Source organism: Lindgomyces ingoldianus (assembly GCF_010093535.1).
Source record: "Lindgomyces ingoldianus strain ATCC 200398 unplaced genomic scaffold BDR25scaffold_10, whole genome shotgun sequence".
Lineage (NCBI taxonomy): Eukaryota > Fungi > Ascomycota > Dothideomycetes > Pleosporales > Lindgomycetaceae > Lindgomyces > Lindgomyces ingoldianus.
In genome coordinates, this window is record NW_022985171.1 from 78,749 (window position 1) to 92,890 (window position 14,142).

Here is a 14,142-nt window from a genome sequence, read left to right on the forward strand (position 1 = left end):
TTCTCGTTCAAGTAGGTAGACTGATTCTATGTATATACAGCTGCAATGCAATTCATCGCCCTGATGTCCGAATCCACCAACTCAGAAGCTTGCGGCACAGTTGAGAGAAAGTCCTTGAAATTCCGCTGCCTATTGAAAGCCAATGCTCCAACAAGTCTTTCCGCAGCGGCAATGCCTATTGCCGACATGAATGTGAGTCGAGACAGGGCGTCCGTGATCGCTTGTGTGTTCCTGCAATCCGCGCGAAGATTCGACAGGATGCCAACAACAACCGGCCTAGGTATGTCGCTGTTACTGTTTGCCAGCTTCATCGCCCGCAGCAGCTGCCCGATCACCGTGATATCTTCTTGTTGGAGTAGGATGTGCCGGATCTGAGGCCCGTTGGTGGCCTCCTGTACGAGTTCTAGCTCACGCGAGAACTCCGTGGAGAGCCGCCCCGACCAGTGTAGGGAGGAGCGTTGGAGCAGGGGAGTCGACAGCCGCTGCTGTTGCCCTGCCCCATCTAGGAAGAGTTTTCGCAGGCCGTCCTGCCACTGGAACCATTGCTTCACTGTCAGTGAGTTGCACATCCTTTGGGCCAAATCCGCACCTTGGCTGTGGATGAGGGCCTCGAGAAGCTCGATCCAGCGGCCTTTAACCGAGCTTAGAACCTCATTTCTTTGCCCATGGCCGCTGGATGCCGGAGCGAGAGCCCGGGTGATGCGGAAGCAAGCTCTCTCGATGTTCTCCATCTCGCATACGGCTTCCATCAACATCTCGGAGACAGAGGGTAAGCTCGTCAGACAAGAGTGCCTGATATCGACGGGGATGTGAGTTGCCTGGGCCAGGACAAGGGCCGCCTTGCGATGATGGGGGTTCCTGGAACGGGTCCAAATCTGAAGCATTCCGCTAATGAACGCTCTTTCTTCCTTGCTACATTCATCTTGGTCTGTAAGCTGCCCTCGACAGTAGGCTTTCAGCATTACGACGAGCCCGGTCGTCGGTCTGTCGGACCCTTGCCATAACGTATCATGCAGGCTCAGTGCCGCTTGCAGGATGTCGACTGGGACGAGACGATGGAGGAGGTCTCTTGCGTCGGGTTGGAGCCTAGGAACCAACCATGCCGCGTCTTTCAGCCGGTATAGGCGGTTCGCAAAGTGCATGCCGACACTCTCGAGGGGCATGCCTTTCTCAGCGTAATCTTGAAATTCCATCTGCCCCAGCTCGAGATATGTCGGAATTGCTTCCAAGATGCTCGGGGTCATCAGCTCACGAAGTTGGTCGCCTCCTTCGTCGACTTTGCTCAGAGCCGAGATTAGTTGCAGAGGCCCGCCTGCTGAGCTGCCGTTTGTATTGTCTATGAACGGCAGTACCGATGCGATGATTGAAGAGTCCTTCGTGACAAGCGCAGCGTCGACTGTTTGAACCTGCTCGGTAGTCGTAGTATTATCGAGAAATGTCTTTGTAAATGCCGAAAGGCTACTTGAATCCTGCTCAATGACGGCATCCAGAACAACAAGTATGCGCTCTAAAGTCGTTGAAGGATCTTCGCGCTCAGGGACCATAATAATGGTAGACCCGCAGTGAATCACTGAGCTCGAGTCTAACCGGGAGAGCACGCCTGCCATTCGTGTGCTGTCAGTGCCGGTTGGATCATCTGGACCCTCCAGGCGTAGAACATCGGTAAGAGCTTTTCTCTTTTGACTGTCCAAGGTGGCCCAGCGTTGGATACGGGACTCATTCGGTCTCCAGGCCGCCCATGTGCGCCAATCTTGACATACTTCATCAAGCATGCGCGTGAGTCTTGAAGTCGGATTCAACCGAGAGAGCCAAATACATGCGGTGTAAGCCTTCTGGAGCCGGCAATCTCGCAACAAATCCCTCACGACCAGCGAAAACTGTTGGCATGCTCTGTATTGGATCTGGGTTGCCATCGACATGTCAAGGACTGAGAAAACTGGTGCACTAGTAGAGAGTAGATTTGAATACGACTTGAGTGTACCACAAATATCCTCTAGGCCGGCCGTTGAGAGGGCGAGCAGCGCATCTGCCCATTGAACTTCCGCGCGAGCAATCATCGCAAAGTTGCCCTGGGCTGCTTCCACAACCAGTCGAAGGGCAGTTGCAGTTCCATCCCGAGATCTAGCGTTCGCTCGGAGTTCTCTCTGCAGATTCGCCATTACAACTTCCCGGCTGGCCTTATGCATAGTAGCCATGATGGCAATGTGTTTTTGCGAATGCGCTTGGATTAATTCTTCTATGAGCGCATCCAACTCGTCTGGCGTCACATCTCGCCTTGACGTCAGAAGGTTGTCGGTTAGCCTCCTGAGGGTTTCAACGTCGTAATCAGCCCTCGACGTCGAATCGGCGACCGTGCGGATAGTATCTCTGGTCCATCTTTTGATGGTCTCATTATGATCGACTTCCTTATCCCCCCTCCCACTTCCCAGGAACGTAGACGTCGGCTTCTTTAATCGGAGCGGATTCTGGATGGTAAAAGTCTTGGTAAATTTCATGATTGGGCTTTATGTCGATCATCAACAGGCATGGCAGCTATTGAGAGGTCTGATCGGTCATTCATCTCCTTCCGCCGCGTGTTGTTGCGTGTGTTGGAGTTGACAGCAGTTGGGCGGTTGGGCCAGGGCTTGGCTGTATTACGTGGAAGGATTTGTGACGGTATTACTAGTTCCAAAAAGATAATCGTGTAAATTTCAAAAAAGCAGAGCCGCAACTAAACAATCGGCGATGGCTCTGCCGGAACAGCTCGTTCATGAGAGGGCCCTGTAAGAAAAACGCCTTGACCTGGACGAGGAAGTTTTGTACCAGCCATCCAGGCTCCAGCAACCGTACCAGTCCCGATGGGGCGACAAAGAACGGGTGGGACAATAGGAATGGCTTGGTTAATGGAGAGCGACGTGGGAATCGCGCAGACTGGAGGGCGGCCCGGGCGTGCCGCACGTGGCAGTTGTATGGCGTCAAATTTTATGGTCTGGAACTACGAACTCTCGATCGGTCCAGCAATGTCGCCGTCGCGAGGAAGTTCCCAGGCCAGAACGCCACAGGGGATGAGTTTGCAAGCTCAAAAGGGTGGGCGCAAAATCGCGGTTCCCCAAATAAGGCAAACTCTGTGCCCGCATGTGAAATGCGTCCCGTATCAGTGGCCTATGACACAATGGGGCGATATTGAGGCTGACGCCGCGCTGGATGTATTCCTTGGCATTCCTTCACTCGGGAGATGGGGCTGAATGATGTCTAAAGAAGCAAAACCATGTGTCTTGGCTGTATTATTCCATCAGCTTAGCTGGTAACTTTCAATGTCAGTGAAAACAGACGAGAGATTAATTTTTGGGATAGCCTTCCTGAGGACATATGAAGTTACCAGCACAGTTGTCAAGAAAGCTGAGAATCTTGCCGTCACTTGCACAAGCTGATGTGAAATAAGATGATAAGACATTAGCGAATATGCCCATGAGCCCACCATGCTATCTTCCCTTGCTCTTAATGGCGGAGATTCGCTTGCATATCTTCTGCACCAACTCCCATTCATCTGCTGTCCATTGATCCCTCGCCGTCATCCAAGTTCTCGCAATCCCATGAAGCTCCTGAGCAGCTCCAGCCGATCTCGCTTCCATGCCATCGACAATACGTCTATCTTCCCGACGCACGTGCTGTAGGCCGGCGGCTTGACGGTCGAGGGAGTACTTGCCGCGCAAGAGGGTCTTACACCATTCAATATCCTTGTAGGAGATGTGGCCGTTGTTTTTCTCATCGATGAGCTCCGGGTATGAAGGCTGCAGTGTTGTTGGTGGGGCTTCGGGGTAGCACTCACTGAGGTCCTTCCGGAACCTGCGGTCGGTGTAGGTGGAGCTTGCGGCGGAATTGTGAGGCCCTTTGCCCTTAGTTGCGTTCTGGATCAGAAGGAGGCCGTTGGGCAGCATGGCGATGAGGATGACACAGGACATTATGATGTAGATGAACGAGACCAGCGAGATGTTGCCGATGCTGTTTGAGCCTAACGTGTGCACTATTGTCGTATCATTCGACGCGATTGAAGAGTCCGATCCGTTGTAAAGACGTCCGTTGACGATGGTGCCGTTCATTGTCGCGTTGACGAAGGTGACATTCGAAGGTAATGCCTCAAATCCCCAGTCTTTGGCGGAGGAGTTGGCATGTGGGCCTGGTGAAGGCTTTGCCACGAGTGTACTCATTGAAGTCGGCATTGCTGAGGTTTGAGTTGGGCCGTACGCTATGTAGACGCGTAGCTTTAAGGAAAGTGTGGTTTTGAAAAGTAAATTCGTGAAGCAAGAGCGAGATGGAGTTGTTGAGTAACGCGACAATACAGTACTTCACCTGACTGGAGTCCTATAGAGAGGCTTAGCATTTTCGGCACCGATCAAGGCTGAACCTGAACTGGCGGTCTGCCAAGTTTTGCAGTTATTTGACTACTGAACAGCTAATGCTTTGTTCCGACCTATGCGCGGCCATGAATTGAAGGCTTGCTAAAAAGTACGGTTTTGTGGCTGAAATAAATCAAATGCGGCAAATCGTCATCGGACCATGGCGTAAACCTAGCCTGGGTAATTTGTGCATGGGGCTTTTGGGGCTGAATGGTGAACTTCACGTTGGGAAGCACTATATTCAAGGATTGCCTACGTTGAGAGGGTTCGTTGCACAGGAGCATCAAGAATGGAATACATAGAGAGATATAAAGCTCAATCACTTCACGCTATGCTATCCAAAGGCACCGCCACTAACGTCGTACCCTTAAACGATATGTACCATTGTGAATCTTTACCGAGAGAGAGGCCGGCTCTGAGGCGGGCAGTCAGGTACTCTCCTTCATCATCCATTTCCAACTGATCTGAAATAGGTTCTAAATCGTACTGAGCCGACGTGATGTTCCTCTGATCTAGAAAAGGTGGCGAGTCAGTCCCATTCTTCGGATATAGCAGAGAAATGGAATACTCACCTGGCTCAAGTTCCGCTAGGGACGAAGGAGGATTGTCGCTGATTGACGAGACAAACCTATTGATGAAGACCTTTGGGTCATTGGGACCAAACCGTCTGCAGAACTCGATATGGACGTGCTTTTCCTCGTTCGAGAGGAGCAAATCACCCTTCTTGATTAACCATGTTATCTGCTCTCGCACCTTGTGGCCCCGTTCAAATGGGTCGTCGTAGCCGGTTTGATTAGCGTGCAGGTATGGCGAGAACGGCTGCGAGACAACTATCCCGAAGCTCCTGGTGCTCTCACGCATGCGGATGCGCGAGTCGGCCACCTGCTCTTGCACTGTTGCAACGGCCCCTTTGCAAACGGCGATTAACCTGCATATGTCAGAAAATTAACGTATTCATGTAAAGTGAACCCACGGGCGGTCTGGACGACACACTTGCACGCCCCTCTGTCCGCAGAAGACTTGCACTTCCTGGTGAATATAATTTGACTCCGCGAAGCCGCCAGATAGAAAGACGTACTAGAAGGAGAGTTGGAAATGCTAGTCTTTTCATCGGGACGATTACATACCTGCGTCGAATAGCCAGCACGATCGATTTCCGACATCTGACTTGCAATGAGGCTGTTGATATTGCTAAGACTGTATTGAAAGAAACTCCTCATATCCTCACTTAAGATCCGTTAACTAACTATCGGTAGTCGTGATCGGAAAACTACTCACCTGGTGACAAGAATCCTGCCACCCTCAACTCCTTTTCCTGGAAGGGTCAAGTCCACAAAGTCGCGGCCTTTCAATCGAATCACCTGATGTTCCATTCTCAGATTGCCAGTGGCGTCCAAATTCCGCCTCATTTGTTCGAACATATCCAATAACTCGTGAATGGAGTTCTCGGGACATCCTGCATGTGTGGTAGTAGGAGGGAATATTCTCTGATAGTCATCACCTAATTTTCTTTCCAGCCAGGCAAGAAACTCCCTGTCAACAAAGGTGGCTCCGCACTTATATCCTAGAGATGGGTAGTCAGAGATGTAAGGTGATTCGGAGTGTTAGACCATCCTATACCTGATGCCAGTCCAACTTGCCTCAACCGCAATGCGGGTTGTATAGCGTCCACCCGGTAGGATATAACGTCCTTCCTCGCAGTGAGCCTCTCTACACTTCATGCATGCCTTGCAAACTCACAACTGTTCCTCCGCCCAGATCTGCTTGAACAAAGCAGTCACCGACCTGAAACTAAATTTCAGCGGTGGCTCAACCTACAATGCAGATATGTATACTTACCCCGATTACTTCATTGTCGGCTCTTCGGTCTATAATAGACTTGATTGAGTAGAGGGCAGCTGCCTCCGGCTCGGTAACAAAGATGACATCTCTCAACCCGTGGAAGTGTCGCTTGGTGAAGCCGGCTTTGTTGACTGCCCGGAATGTCAAATTCTTGGCAGTGTCGGACCAGATCTTAAGATGTTAGTTTAGGCTTATTCCGACGTGGCACAACGTTGAAAATACCGCTGGGACTGTGATGACGATGTCGGTGACAAGTCTGGGGACGACTGTGTGTCCTATCGCGGCCTTGATCTCACGCACCGCCGCCACCCGCACTTCCCTCAGGTAGTCGGCAATAATATCGATCGGCTCCTTGGTGAGGTGCGTTGGATCTCTCCACTCCCGCCTTACTCTCTCTGGGTCCAGATTCTCCGTCTCTTCTAATGAATCCAAAATTCCCTTAAGATCCGCCAGTCTATCATCCTGCTGATCCAACTGAAGTTTGGTCCAGATCATGGGTCGACTGCCCGCCGTAATCTCACGACCCCATTGTAGCCTGCCTTCCACATTCGCAGAGTAAGAAATCTGACTGGGAACCTTTGCCTCGTGGAGTTTATCTGACCACTTTGTCACAACTGTGCTTTTCGCAAGGTCGGCATCGTCTTGGTCGTAGACTGTGGGTTGGAAGGCGATGCCTATCGCACATACTGCGGTCAACTTCTCGAAATGAGTCTAGGGTGAGATCACACTTTACCTGTGAATGTTGTACCATAGTCAATCGCCACTATAAGACCGTTGTATGGCACGTCCATGTCCGTTTGTAAATACAACTTTCGCGTGCCGAATTCGAAAGGACCAACCGCAAACCCCAGGGTTGGAAACGTTCGCTCGTTAGAGTTGTACAGCGTATGAAAGTCTGACTGCTGGAGGAACCCAGGGTCCTTGTCCAAGGCTGAAATTCGGTTTGCAATTCTAGTCTTTTCGGTTTTCGCCTCTTACTCGCTTCTGTTGTGGAAAATGCCAATTTCGTTGGCGTCTCGCACTAAAAGCGTCTCTGTGACCTCCTCTCCAGACCCAATACGAGGTTCTTTGTTTCATTTGCGAGCCACCAATGGCGGCTTCCTCAGCTCGCCGCATGCGGAATGAAATGCACCTCGCTGCGCCGTCGAGGACCAGTGAAGGAGGCTGAAAGATAGAGTAAATAAAATACAATACAATGGTAGATTAAGTCTTTCCCTTGGCTTCTCGCGGACCCAGCCTGATGACATTCACTGTTCGCTCCATCTGCGCCCAACTGGCTGCTCGAAACCAGACCGACGCTTCTTTCTCCACGACAATAGTAATGACGTAGCTTCAATGCCTACTGGGAACGATAGAACTTGAGAAATCACCGCCATCATGGGCTGCGGAAGTAGTACACCAGCGTCTGCGCCTCAACTCTAACCCAGTCCCCATTCCGCGTGCTAATTTGGAGCCTCCAGGAACCCAAAAATCGAAGTACCCAAGAGCGAATGGGACCGCCTCCAAAATTCCAACGCGCAGCTGAAGAGCCACAAAACTGCCTCCCTCGCTGAGATCGAACGTTTAAAAGGGGATCTCATGCAGATCAATATACTTCTATTGTCCTTTAATGAGCGATACCACGTGAAACCTTCGTCGAGCGGCGGCATCAAGCTGGATGACGTCTTTGAGGCATATTCATCACTTGGCCGGCGCTACGCGGACCTGACAGAGCAGAAAAAGCAGGTAGATAAGGACTTCGAGAGGCAAATCGAAGATTTCAATCGACTGGTTGACACGATCCAACAGAAGGAGCGCGAATTTCAGGATCGCATGAGAAAAATGGAAGAGAAGTCGAGAAGGGAGCTGGACGCGATGGAAAGGGAGGTTCGGGAGCTGGAGAAGAAGCTGATCATGGGCGGGGATTATTTCCAGCCGAAGCCGGACTCGGAACTGAGACAGCAGTTCAGCGACCTTCAAGCAAAAGTGAGAAGTTTCGCGGAGAACAGTGTGCCGGCGGACGAGGCTATCCGGCAAGCATTTGCTGAAGACTTGGGGCGCAAGTTTCAGCACCCAATCCACATCCCACACCTGAAATACTTCTCGGAGGAGGCCCTTTGGGCCGTACTAATAGACAAGGTGTTTTCGACGCCGTTCAAGGTCTTCGGCACACACGGTGACAATATGCTTCACCCCTGGCTCAACTTCTTTGCGGACGGTAAGTTGCAGTATTTGTTTGGTTGCCGTCCCTAGTCGACATCTAGCTCACAATCTACATAGGACAATTTGAGCGAGGGTCTGTAACGACATGGCCTCCACCGAACTCTTTTTCCGAAAGGTGGAGGTCTCTGACCGTTGGTAATCTTGCCGTCGCCGTTCGAGGCCAACGTACTGGCGAAGGCGCGAGCGAAATTCAATTGTCGTATAGGTCCAATCGCAACGATGTAGTCGATGCTCTGCGAAAACTGTATCGCCATAGTTCCACGGCCGACATGGTCGACATGCCAGAGAGTATTACAGACCTTGCCTGCGAAATTGCAATGACATGGGGGGCTGAGCGCTACCGAATCCAGCCAGCGATTCCTCCAAGGGGCACATGGGTCTCAAAGGATGACCTCTCCCTACGCCGTATAGAAGTTCGTAACCCAGGGGATAATGTGGAATGTACCGTTGGTGTGGTGATATCCCCGGGTTTGGAGAAGGGCGGTGTTGGAGACGGGAATGCGCAGTCTTTTGATGGACCACTTCGAACCCTCATCCCACCGCATGTCTATACATTCTCGCAGATTTGATTAACTAATCTCGTTCTTTTTTGAGGAGCATCAAAGGTTATAGAGTTGGCCTCTGCAGGTGCCGCTAAACTCCAGAATCCCTCCCCATGGCAAAATGAACAGTCAGTATTGTATTCTATAATTGGAAAGGTTGCCGTGCATACACAGTATTGCCGGAGCGTGTGATTGGGGCAGTTTTGATTGGATAATTGACGATGTGGTTCGTCGGTAAGGTGGGCGGCCGGTAGTAGGCCACCCGCCCAAATCTATCTAGTCTTCCTGCCTTGCTGCCTGATTGCTACTCCTTGGGGATGACACATATCGCTTCAAGGCAAACTCCGTGCGGCATGGTAAGCGGCCCGACGAGGCTGAATTAGAGAGTTTTTGCGTGTAGTGCACGAATCCATTTAAACCCTACCGACGATCGGACAAGAAAGCTATCAATCGGTATCTGCAGCTGAAGTCTGAAGCTGGGGCCACTGTCGGACAAATCAACTCATCACACCACTCCTCTGTGGGGGAGAGGCCCTGTATTGGATGCCCAGGTTGACATGCTTGTAACGATGGGAGGAGGCTCTGCCGCGACTTGGCAGTTCGCGACGTAGCGATTTCAGGGCCTGTTGGTGTACCCACCTTCTACTGTTTTCTCTACCTCCTCCTCAAACTCGAAGTGTAGAATATTTTGAGCCTCGAACTACTATCCTATCGTATTCTGGCTGCTTGCACCACATACACACTGCGGAGATGATCGGTCTTTGGTCTTTTAATTCTCACTTGCTAGGCGATCAATTTCACGATCATTATGCGGTTGCAAGGATCGCTCTGAACATCATCTTCTTTTGTACCATCGTCTATGCCTCAGCTACCCAGCCGAGCAGCTCTGTACGGGGTGCTCCCTTCAATCAGATTCGATTTGGCACCTTCGCATTGCTCGGGTAAGACTCTCGCTTTGCTGTAGGAACCGAGACTGATCAGATTCACGCAGTTCATATGTTTTGTTGATCATAGGCCTGTTTCTGCATGAGACACGCATCAAAATGCCCTTCGGATTTGTGCTTTACGACTGGTTCACTGAGGTTCTCAGAGTCTCCGCCAATGTGCTCATTCCTGCAGGCGCACACGCTGTCGTGACACGACTGCTTGGGTGGATGGGGCCGTCTGCGAAATGGTGGGCTTTTGTAGGAGATTTCTTTGTCCTGACCGCGAGGATTATGGCATTGTACTATCTAGGCAGCTTGCTCGCGCACCAGGTTCTCTGGCTTCAAGTGGCACAGGTCGACACGGTACAGACGATTATGGTGCGGAAGAACCAGTTTGATGTGGCATTCTCTATTTTACTCTGGATCCTAGCCTTCTTCATTCTCTTCGAGGCGGCTGTGGCACTGTGGGGAGACTGGAGAGGGGAAAAGGATCGTGCAGCAATCCCACGGGTAAGACACTGGCCCTTCAACCCACAGAAATGAGTAGTCTCTGACCGTTAGTAGTACTATTACCATGCCATAGGCGCTTCACTGGCCCTTTGGGTACGAACACTTGCTGAGCTAATCATTGTGGTTCGCTTTCACCTCAAGCAGCATCTGCTGCTCCGCGATACGGCACTCTCCAGGGACACGGTCTTCGGCCTGTTTACCGTCATCTTCCTCTTCCTGATTGTACGCGTCTTTCAGGATTCTTCTAGGCATATTGATTGCGCTCCTCTCTTGACCAAGATGCAAGAGGAAACTCGTCTGCATATTGTCCGACAAGCTCAACATCCGACGAACCCAAACGGTGTTGCGCCTTCGATGGAATCAATCCTGCAGGCGATAGGGCGTAATCCAACCGCCTCTCTCTCCTCCCAAACAAACACCGATCTCAACAATATGCCAGTGAGTGTGAAGCAGGACTATCTGGATGGTTTGGTAGAGTATCTGACGGAGTTGAGAAGAAGGCACGGCGCCTTGAAAGGAGTGAACTTTGCAAGGGAGTTTTGAGCTTGTATTTGTAGATCCAAGTCGGCAGCGAAGAGCAAATCAGTTTAGGGAATATATTTTTATTCGATGCTCTCCTCAGCTATCTAACTGACCTTCGACCGAGCAAGGCGTCATTTAATAGAGCGGTAGAATTACCATTGTATCCGAAGTGGAGACCCTTCGTTCTATTGGCTATCTCGGCCGTTTGCGAGGAGGACGCCGATGAGGCGAGTTTGATCCTGTTTTGCACGACGACGTTGTGGATCGGCGTGCCGTGAGCCTGGAAGGGTTCGAGAAGATGAGGAGGGCAGCCGTACACAGCCTGCCCATCCCCGATCAGGATGACGCGAGTTGCTCTCCTCGGGTAGCTGGTCCAGAACGAAGACATCATCAGTTCAACGCTCGGGATTGCGGTCTCATAGCACTCGGATCCTCCCCCGCGTGAAACGTCTATCAAGCCATCCGCGGCAGCATCTATCGGGGACAGATTCCGGGCCGTCCAAATGCTCGACTCCTGCACAATGACGCCCAGATGGGTCTCTGGGTTTCGTGCGCGGATTCCACTAGTAATAGTCCTGAAGGCATCCTTAGCAATCTCAACCAGCGTTACGCCGAGACTTGTGCTGAGGTCTATGCAAATCACGACGCCATCGGCGGGACGAACCTTCTCCAGAGTGGTTATCTTCATGGTCAAGTCGCTCTTCTCCCGATTTAGATCCGACACCTTCTGATTCAGCTCCAACACGCTTTCAGACAGGGCGATCTTTTCCTGCATCATCTGCGCACTCTTTTGACTCAATGAGCGATTGTCCATGCGCAAACGACTCATGTCGCTGTGCAGTTCGCCTATCTGTTTGGTCAGACTATTGTCCAGCTGCTGGTCGAGTGATCGATCTTGCAGCTTCTCATTCAGCCGGTCAATCTGATCCTCCTTTTTGCGAAGTTCCGTCTGGTACTTACGCTGCAGGGCACCGAGTTGCTCCCGCAGCCGTTGCAGCTCCGCGTCAGACGTGGCTGTCCGCTGGGCGCTCTGTGTCATTTCTGAAATCGCCCCCGTCAATCGCCGGTTCTCCTGCTTCAGCTTTTCCTGCTCGCGGCTGAGATGTTCGATTCGCCTTGTGCCTTGGTCGTGGTCGAGCTCCGCTTGTCGGTGCGTTTCCTCTAATTGTGCAATGTGGTGTCGATGGTCTTGGATTTGGGTGGACATTCGGCTAATCTCCTCTCGGTGCGCATTTGTGTCTGCCAAAGGGTATTAACGTTGTCGATGTGTTTGTGCTTGAACGAAAGAGTTACTTGCCTACTTCCATACGAGCATTCATCTGACCCTGGACAGCGAAAAGCTGCGCCGCAGATTCTTGATGTTGCCTTTCAACTCCGTGAAGCCTCAGCTCTGCCCTCTGCAGTTTTCCCTCGTACTCTTGTTCGCGCTCCAGTCTTTGCGCTTCTTGCTTCTCGAGCTCATCCTGGAGGCCATTGACTTCCTGTTTGCTGAGGAAGAGATCGTGTTCAACGTCATTCAGGGCATCCTCCTTTGCTTTCAAGTTTTCCTTCGCCGTAGCGAGCTCATGCGTGACATTATCCAGTGCTTTTTGACATTCAAGCAGCCTGGATTCTACCTTGTTGAGTCGGGCCTCATGTTCCCGGACCAGCCACTCAATCTCATCAGAGGAACTGGCGACCTCGCGGCAGAGCGCATCTTTCGCTTCCCTCTCACTCCGAAGCTGCGCTTCGAGATCCTCAATTTCCGCCTCCAGGATATCTACTTCAGTAGTGTGCGCTGATGGATATTCAGGCTGCACCTGCTCCATCTGCATGCTTTGGCCCATAGAGTTGTCCAAACTCGCGCCTGGTACGAGCGACGTTTCCTCTGATCGGCCCCATGGTTTCTGGTGTTCTTGGTAGTCGGTGGTGCGGAGTGCTTGATTTGAAGTCCCAGCAAACTCCATTTCCCAACGGTCTTGGAGTTGCAGTTGTTCGTATGGTAGGACTGAGGGTGGGGTGGGAAGCTACGGCGAGTCAGCGGTAGAGGGGAGGCTCAATCTTGGATTGCTGTGTTCAACAGCTAGCCGACATTAAACTCCTTGACAGCAAAGAGAAGTGGCTTCTGCTCCAAAACTCAGGTTCGGCGGTCCCCCGCTTAGATCGCCGTCTCTCGCGCCTCTGTACCGTACCGGGTACATTCAATACTGTACGAATATACGTGGTTAGTCGAGAAAAACGCCACCCACTGTTGAATAGAGCTCTCCCCTTCCAAGTCCCCCACCCCCCGATAAAAGGCTTGAGATGTGGGAAACGCCTTGTATGGATAGGCCGGACCAGCCCCCGCCACGGGAGGCATTTCGTCTCCTGCAGTTATCCTGCAACCAAAGCGGCCAGTCCTACCAACGCATTAGTTTCGCCAAGCCGGCGGGTGTACAAAAGTCTGCACTGCACCTTTTTTTTTTTTTTTTTGAACCTCACCGAGCATCAAATGCGGATAGCACGGTCGGCTCGTTTGGGATCGACTGACCTCCTGATCTCCTCGTCATAGGTCAGCCTTGCGACACTAATGTGAATCTGCGCTGGACCGTTGCCTGAACCCTTGCTTTTCCTTCACACCCTTGTTTACTTACAGAAGCTGCATTGTTTTGTTTCAAGGCAGTACGAAGACCGCTAAAGAATACCGAAAAGTCCTTTGCGCATCAGAAAAATACAAGACTGTTGGCCGGTTTCGCTGAGTTGCATCCAGCATGATCAACAGCTAGCCACGCCGCGGAACTTGAAATCATCGATCATGTCTCCTGCGCCTGTTGAAGGCGCGGGAGCCACGAAAGATGACGTTCAGAAATTCATGACCGAGACCGGGTGCAAGAAGGACAACCGGGCTCGCATGTATTTGCAAGCATGTCCCCCCTCGCCAAATCATGAGACAGAAGCTGACAAGGCAGAAATGTGGGAACAATGTTGAAGCAGCGATTGAGTTGTATAGGAAGCATCACAACCTTTCCAGCTCTAGAAATGTAAACAGAAGCAACCAGGAACAAGTTAGTCTCAAGAATCAATTTCTGATATGGACATAGGACTCTCCAGCCCCAAGCGAGCCAACGCCAGATCTTCCAAGCCGGGGGACCTCTGTACGATCAAGAGCAGCTTCAAGCGTTAGCAGACACTCTGCGACTCCCAAAGATGAACAGCTACCGACACAACACGTCGAGAATGGCAACGCCCAGAAAGCAGTGGGAG

General features: G+C 51.5%; 6 protein-coding genes across 6 annotated transcripts; 3 read left to right on the forward strand and 3 right to left on the reverse strand.

The window, feature by feature from the left end:
- Nucleotides 1-26: 26 nt before the first annotated feature.
- BDR25DRAFT_341564 (uncharacterized protein) lies at nt 27-2,495 on the reverse strand (the record flags this gene model as incomplete). Its single annotated transcript, XM_033693613.1, has 1 exon — nt 27-2,495. One exon carries the CDS (start codon nt 2,493-2,495, stop codon nt 27-29), a length of 2,469 nt encoding a protein of 822 aa, XP_033549486.1.
- On the forward strand, nt 2,475-3,410 carry BDR25DRAFT_392623 (uncharacterized protein; the record flags this gene model as incomplete). The annotated part of the gene is made up of 5 exons (XM_033698211.1): nt 2,475-2,683; nt 2,743-3,106; nt 3,138-3,185; nt 3,238-3,295; nt 3,334-3,410. The coding sequence occupies exons 1-5, from the start codon at nt 2,526-2,528 to the stop codon at nt 3,408-3,410; spliced, it is 705 nt and encodes a 234-aa protein (XP_033549487.1). The 5' UTR covers nt 2,475-2,525.
- Nucleotides 3,411-4,700: 1,290 nt separating this feature from the next.
- BDR25DRAFT_283148 (uncharacterized protein) lies at nt 4,701-7,009 on the reverse strand (the record flags this gene model as incomplete). Its single annotated transcript, XM_033688024.1, has 9 exons — nt 4,701-5,304; nt 5,350-5,453; nt 5,504-5,603; nt 5,655-5,940; nt 5,997-6,066; nt 6,117-6,167; nt 6,225-6,389; nt 6,441-6,892; nt 6,952-7,009. The coding sequence occupies 9 exons, from the start codon at nt 7,007-7,009 to the stop codon at nt 4,701-4,703; spliced, it is 1,890 nt and encodes a 629-aa protein (XP_033549488.1).
- Nucleotides 7,010-7,443: 434 nt separating this feature from the next.
- BDR25DRAFT_341566 (uncharacterized protein) lies at nt 7,444-8,989 on the forward strand (the record flags this gene model as incomplete). The annotated part of the gene is made up of 3 exons (XM_033693614.1): nt 7,444-7,621; nt 7,679-8,415; nt 8,478-8,989. The coding sequence occupies exons 1-3, from the start codon at nt 7,596-7,598 to the stop codon at nt 8,987-8,989; spliced, it is 1,275 nt and encodes a 424-aa protein (XP_033549489.1). The 5' UTR covers nt 7,444-7,595.
- Nucleotides 8,990-9,621: 632 nt separating this feature from the next.
- On the forward strand, nt 9,622-10,981 carry BDR25DRAFT_10731 (uncharacterized protein). The gene is made up of 3 exons (XM_033683520.1): nt 9,622-9,903; nt 9,954-10,398; nt 10,453-10,981. The coding sequence occupies exons 1-3, from the start codon at nt 9,713-9,715 to the stop codon at nt 10,939-10,941; spliced, it is 1,125 nt and encodes a 374-aa protein (XP_033549490.1). The 5' UTR covers nt 9,622-9,712; the 3' UTR covers nt 10,942-10,981.
- Nucleotides 10,982-12,023: 1,042 nt separating this feature from the next.
- On the reverse strand, nt 12,024-12,961 carry BDR25DRAFT_10742 (uncharacterized protein). The gene is made up of 2 exons (XM_033683523.1): nt 12,222-12,961; nt 12,024-12,159 (listed from the first exon to the last, which is right to left on the reverse strand). Exons 1-2 carry the CDS (start codon nt 12,864-12,866, stop codon nt 12,082-12,084), a joined length of 723 nt encoding a protein of 240 aa, XP_033549491.1. The 5' UTR covers nt 12,867-12,961; the 3' UTR covers nt 12,024-12,081.
- Nucleotides 12,962-14,142: the final 1,181 nt, after the last annotated feature.

Excerpts from the sequence above, each read along its gene's own strand:
- BDR25DRAFT_10731 (XM_033683520.1), top strand. The coding sequence starts at position 9,713 with ATGATCGGTCTTTGGTCTTTTAATTCTCACTTGCTAGGCGATCAATTT. Across the intron at positions 9,904-9,953 it reads GGCACCTTCGCATTGCTCGG|TTCATATGTTTTGTTGATCA; the intron begins GTAAGACTCTCG and ends AGATTCACGCAG. Across the intron at positions 10,399-10,452 it reads ATCGTGCAGCAATCCCACGG|TACTATTACCATGCCATAGG; the intron begins GTAAGACACTGG and ends GACCGTTAGTAG.
- BDR25DRAFT_10742 (XM_033683523.1), bottom strand. The coding sequence starts at position 12,866 with ATGGAGTTTGCTGGGACTTCAAATCAAGCACTCCGCACCACCGACTAC. Across the intron at positions 12,160-12,221 it reads AGATGAATGCTCGTATGGAA|ACACAAATGCGCACCGAGAG; the intron begins GTAGGCAAGTAA and ends ACCCTTTGGCAG.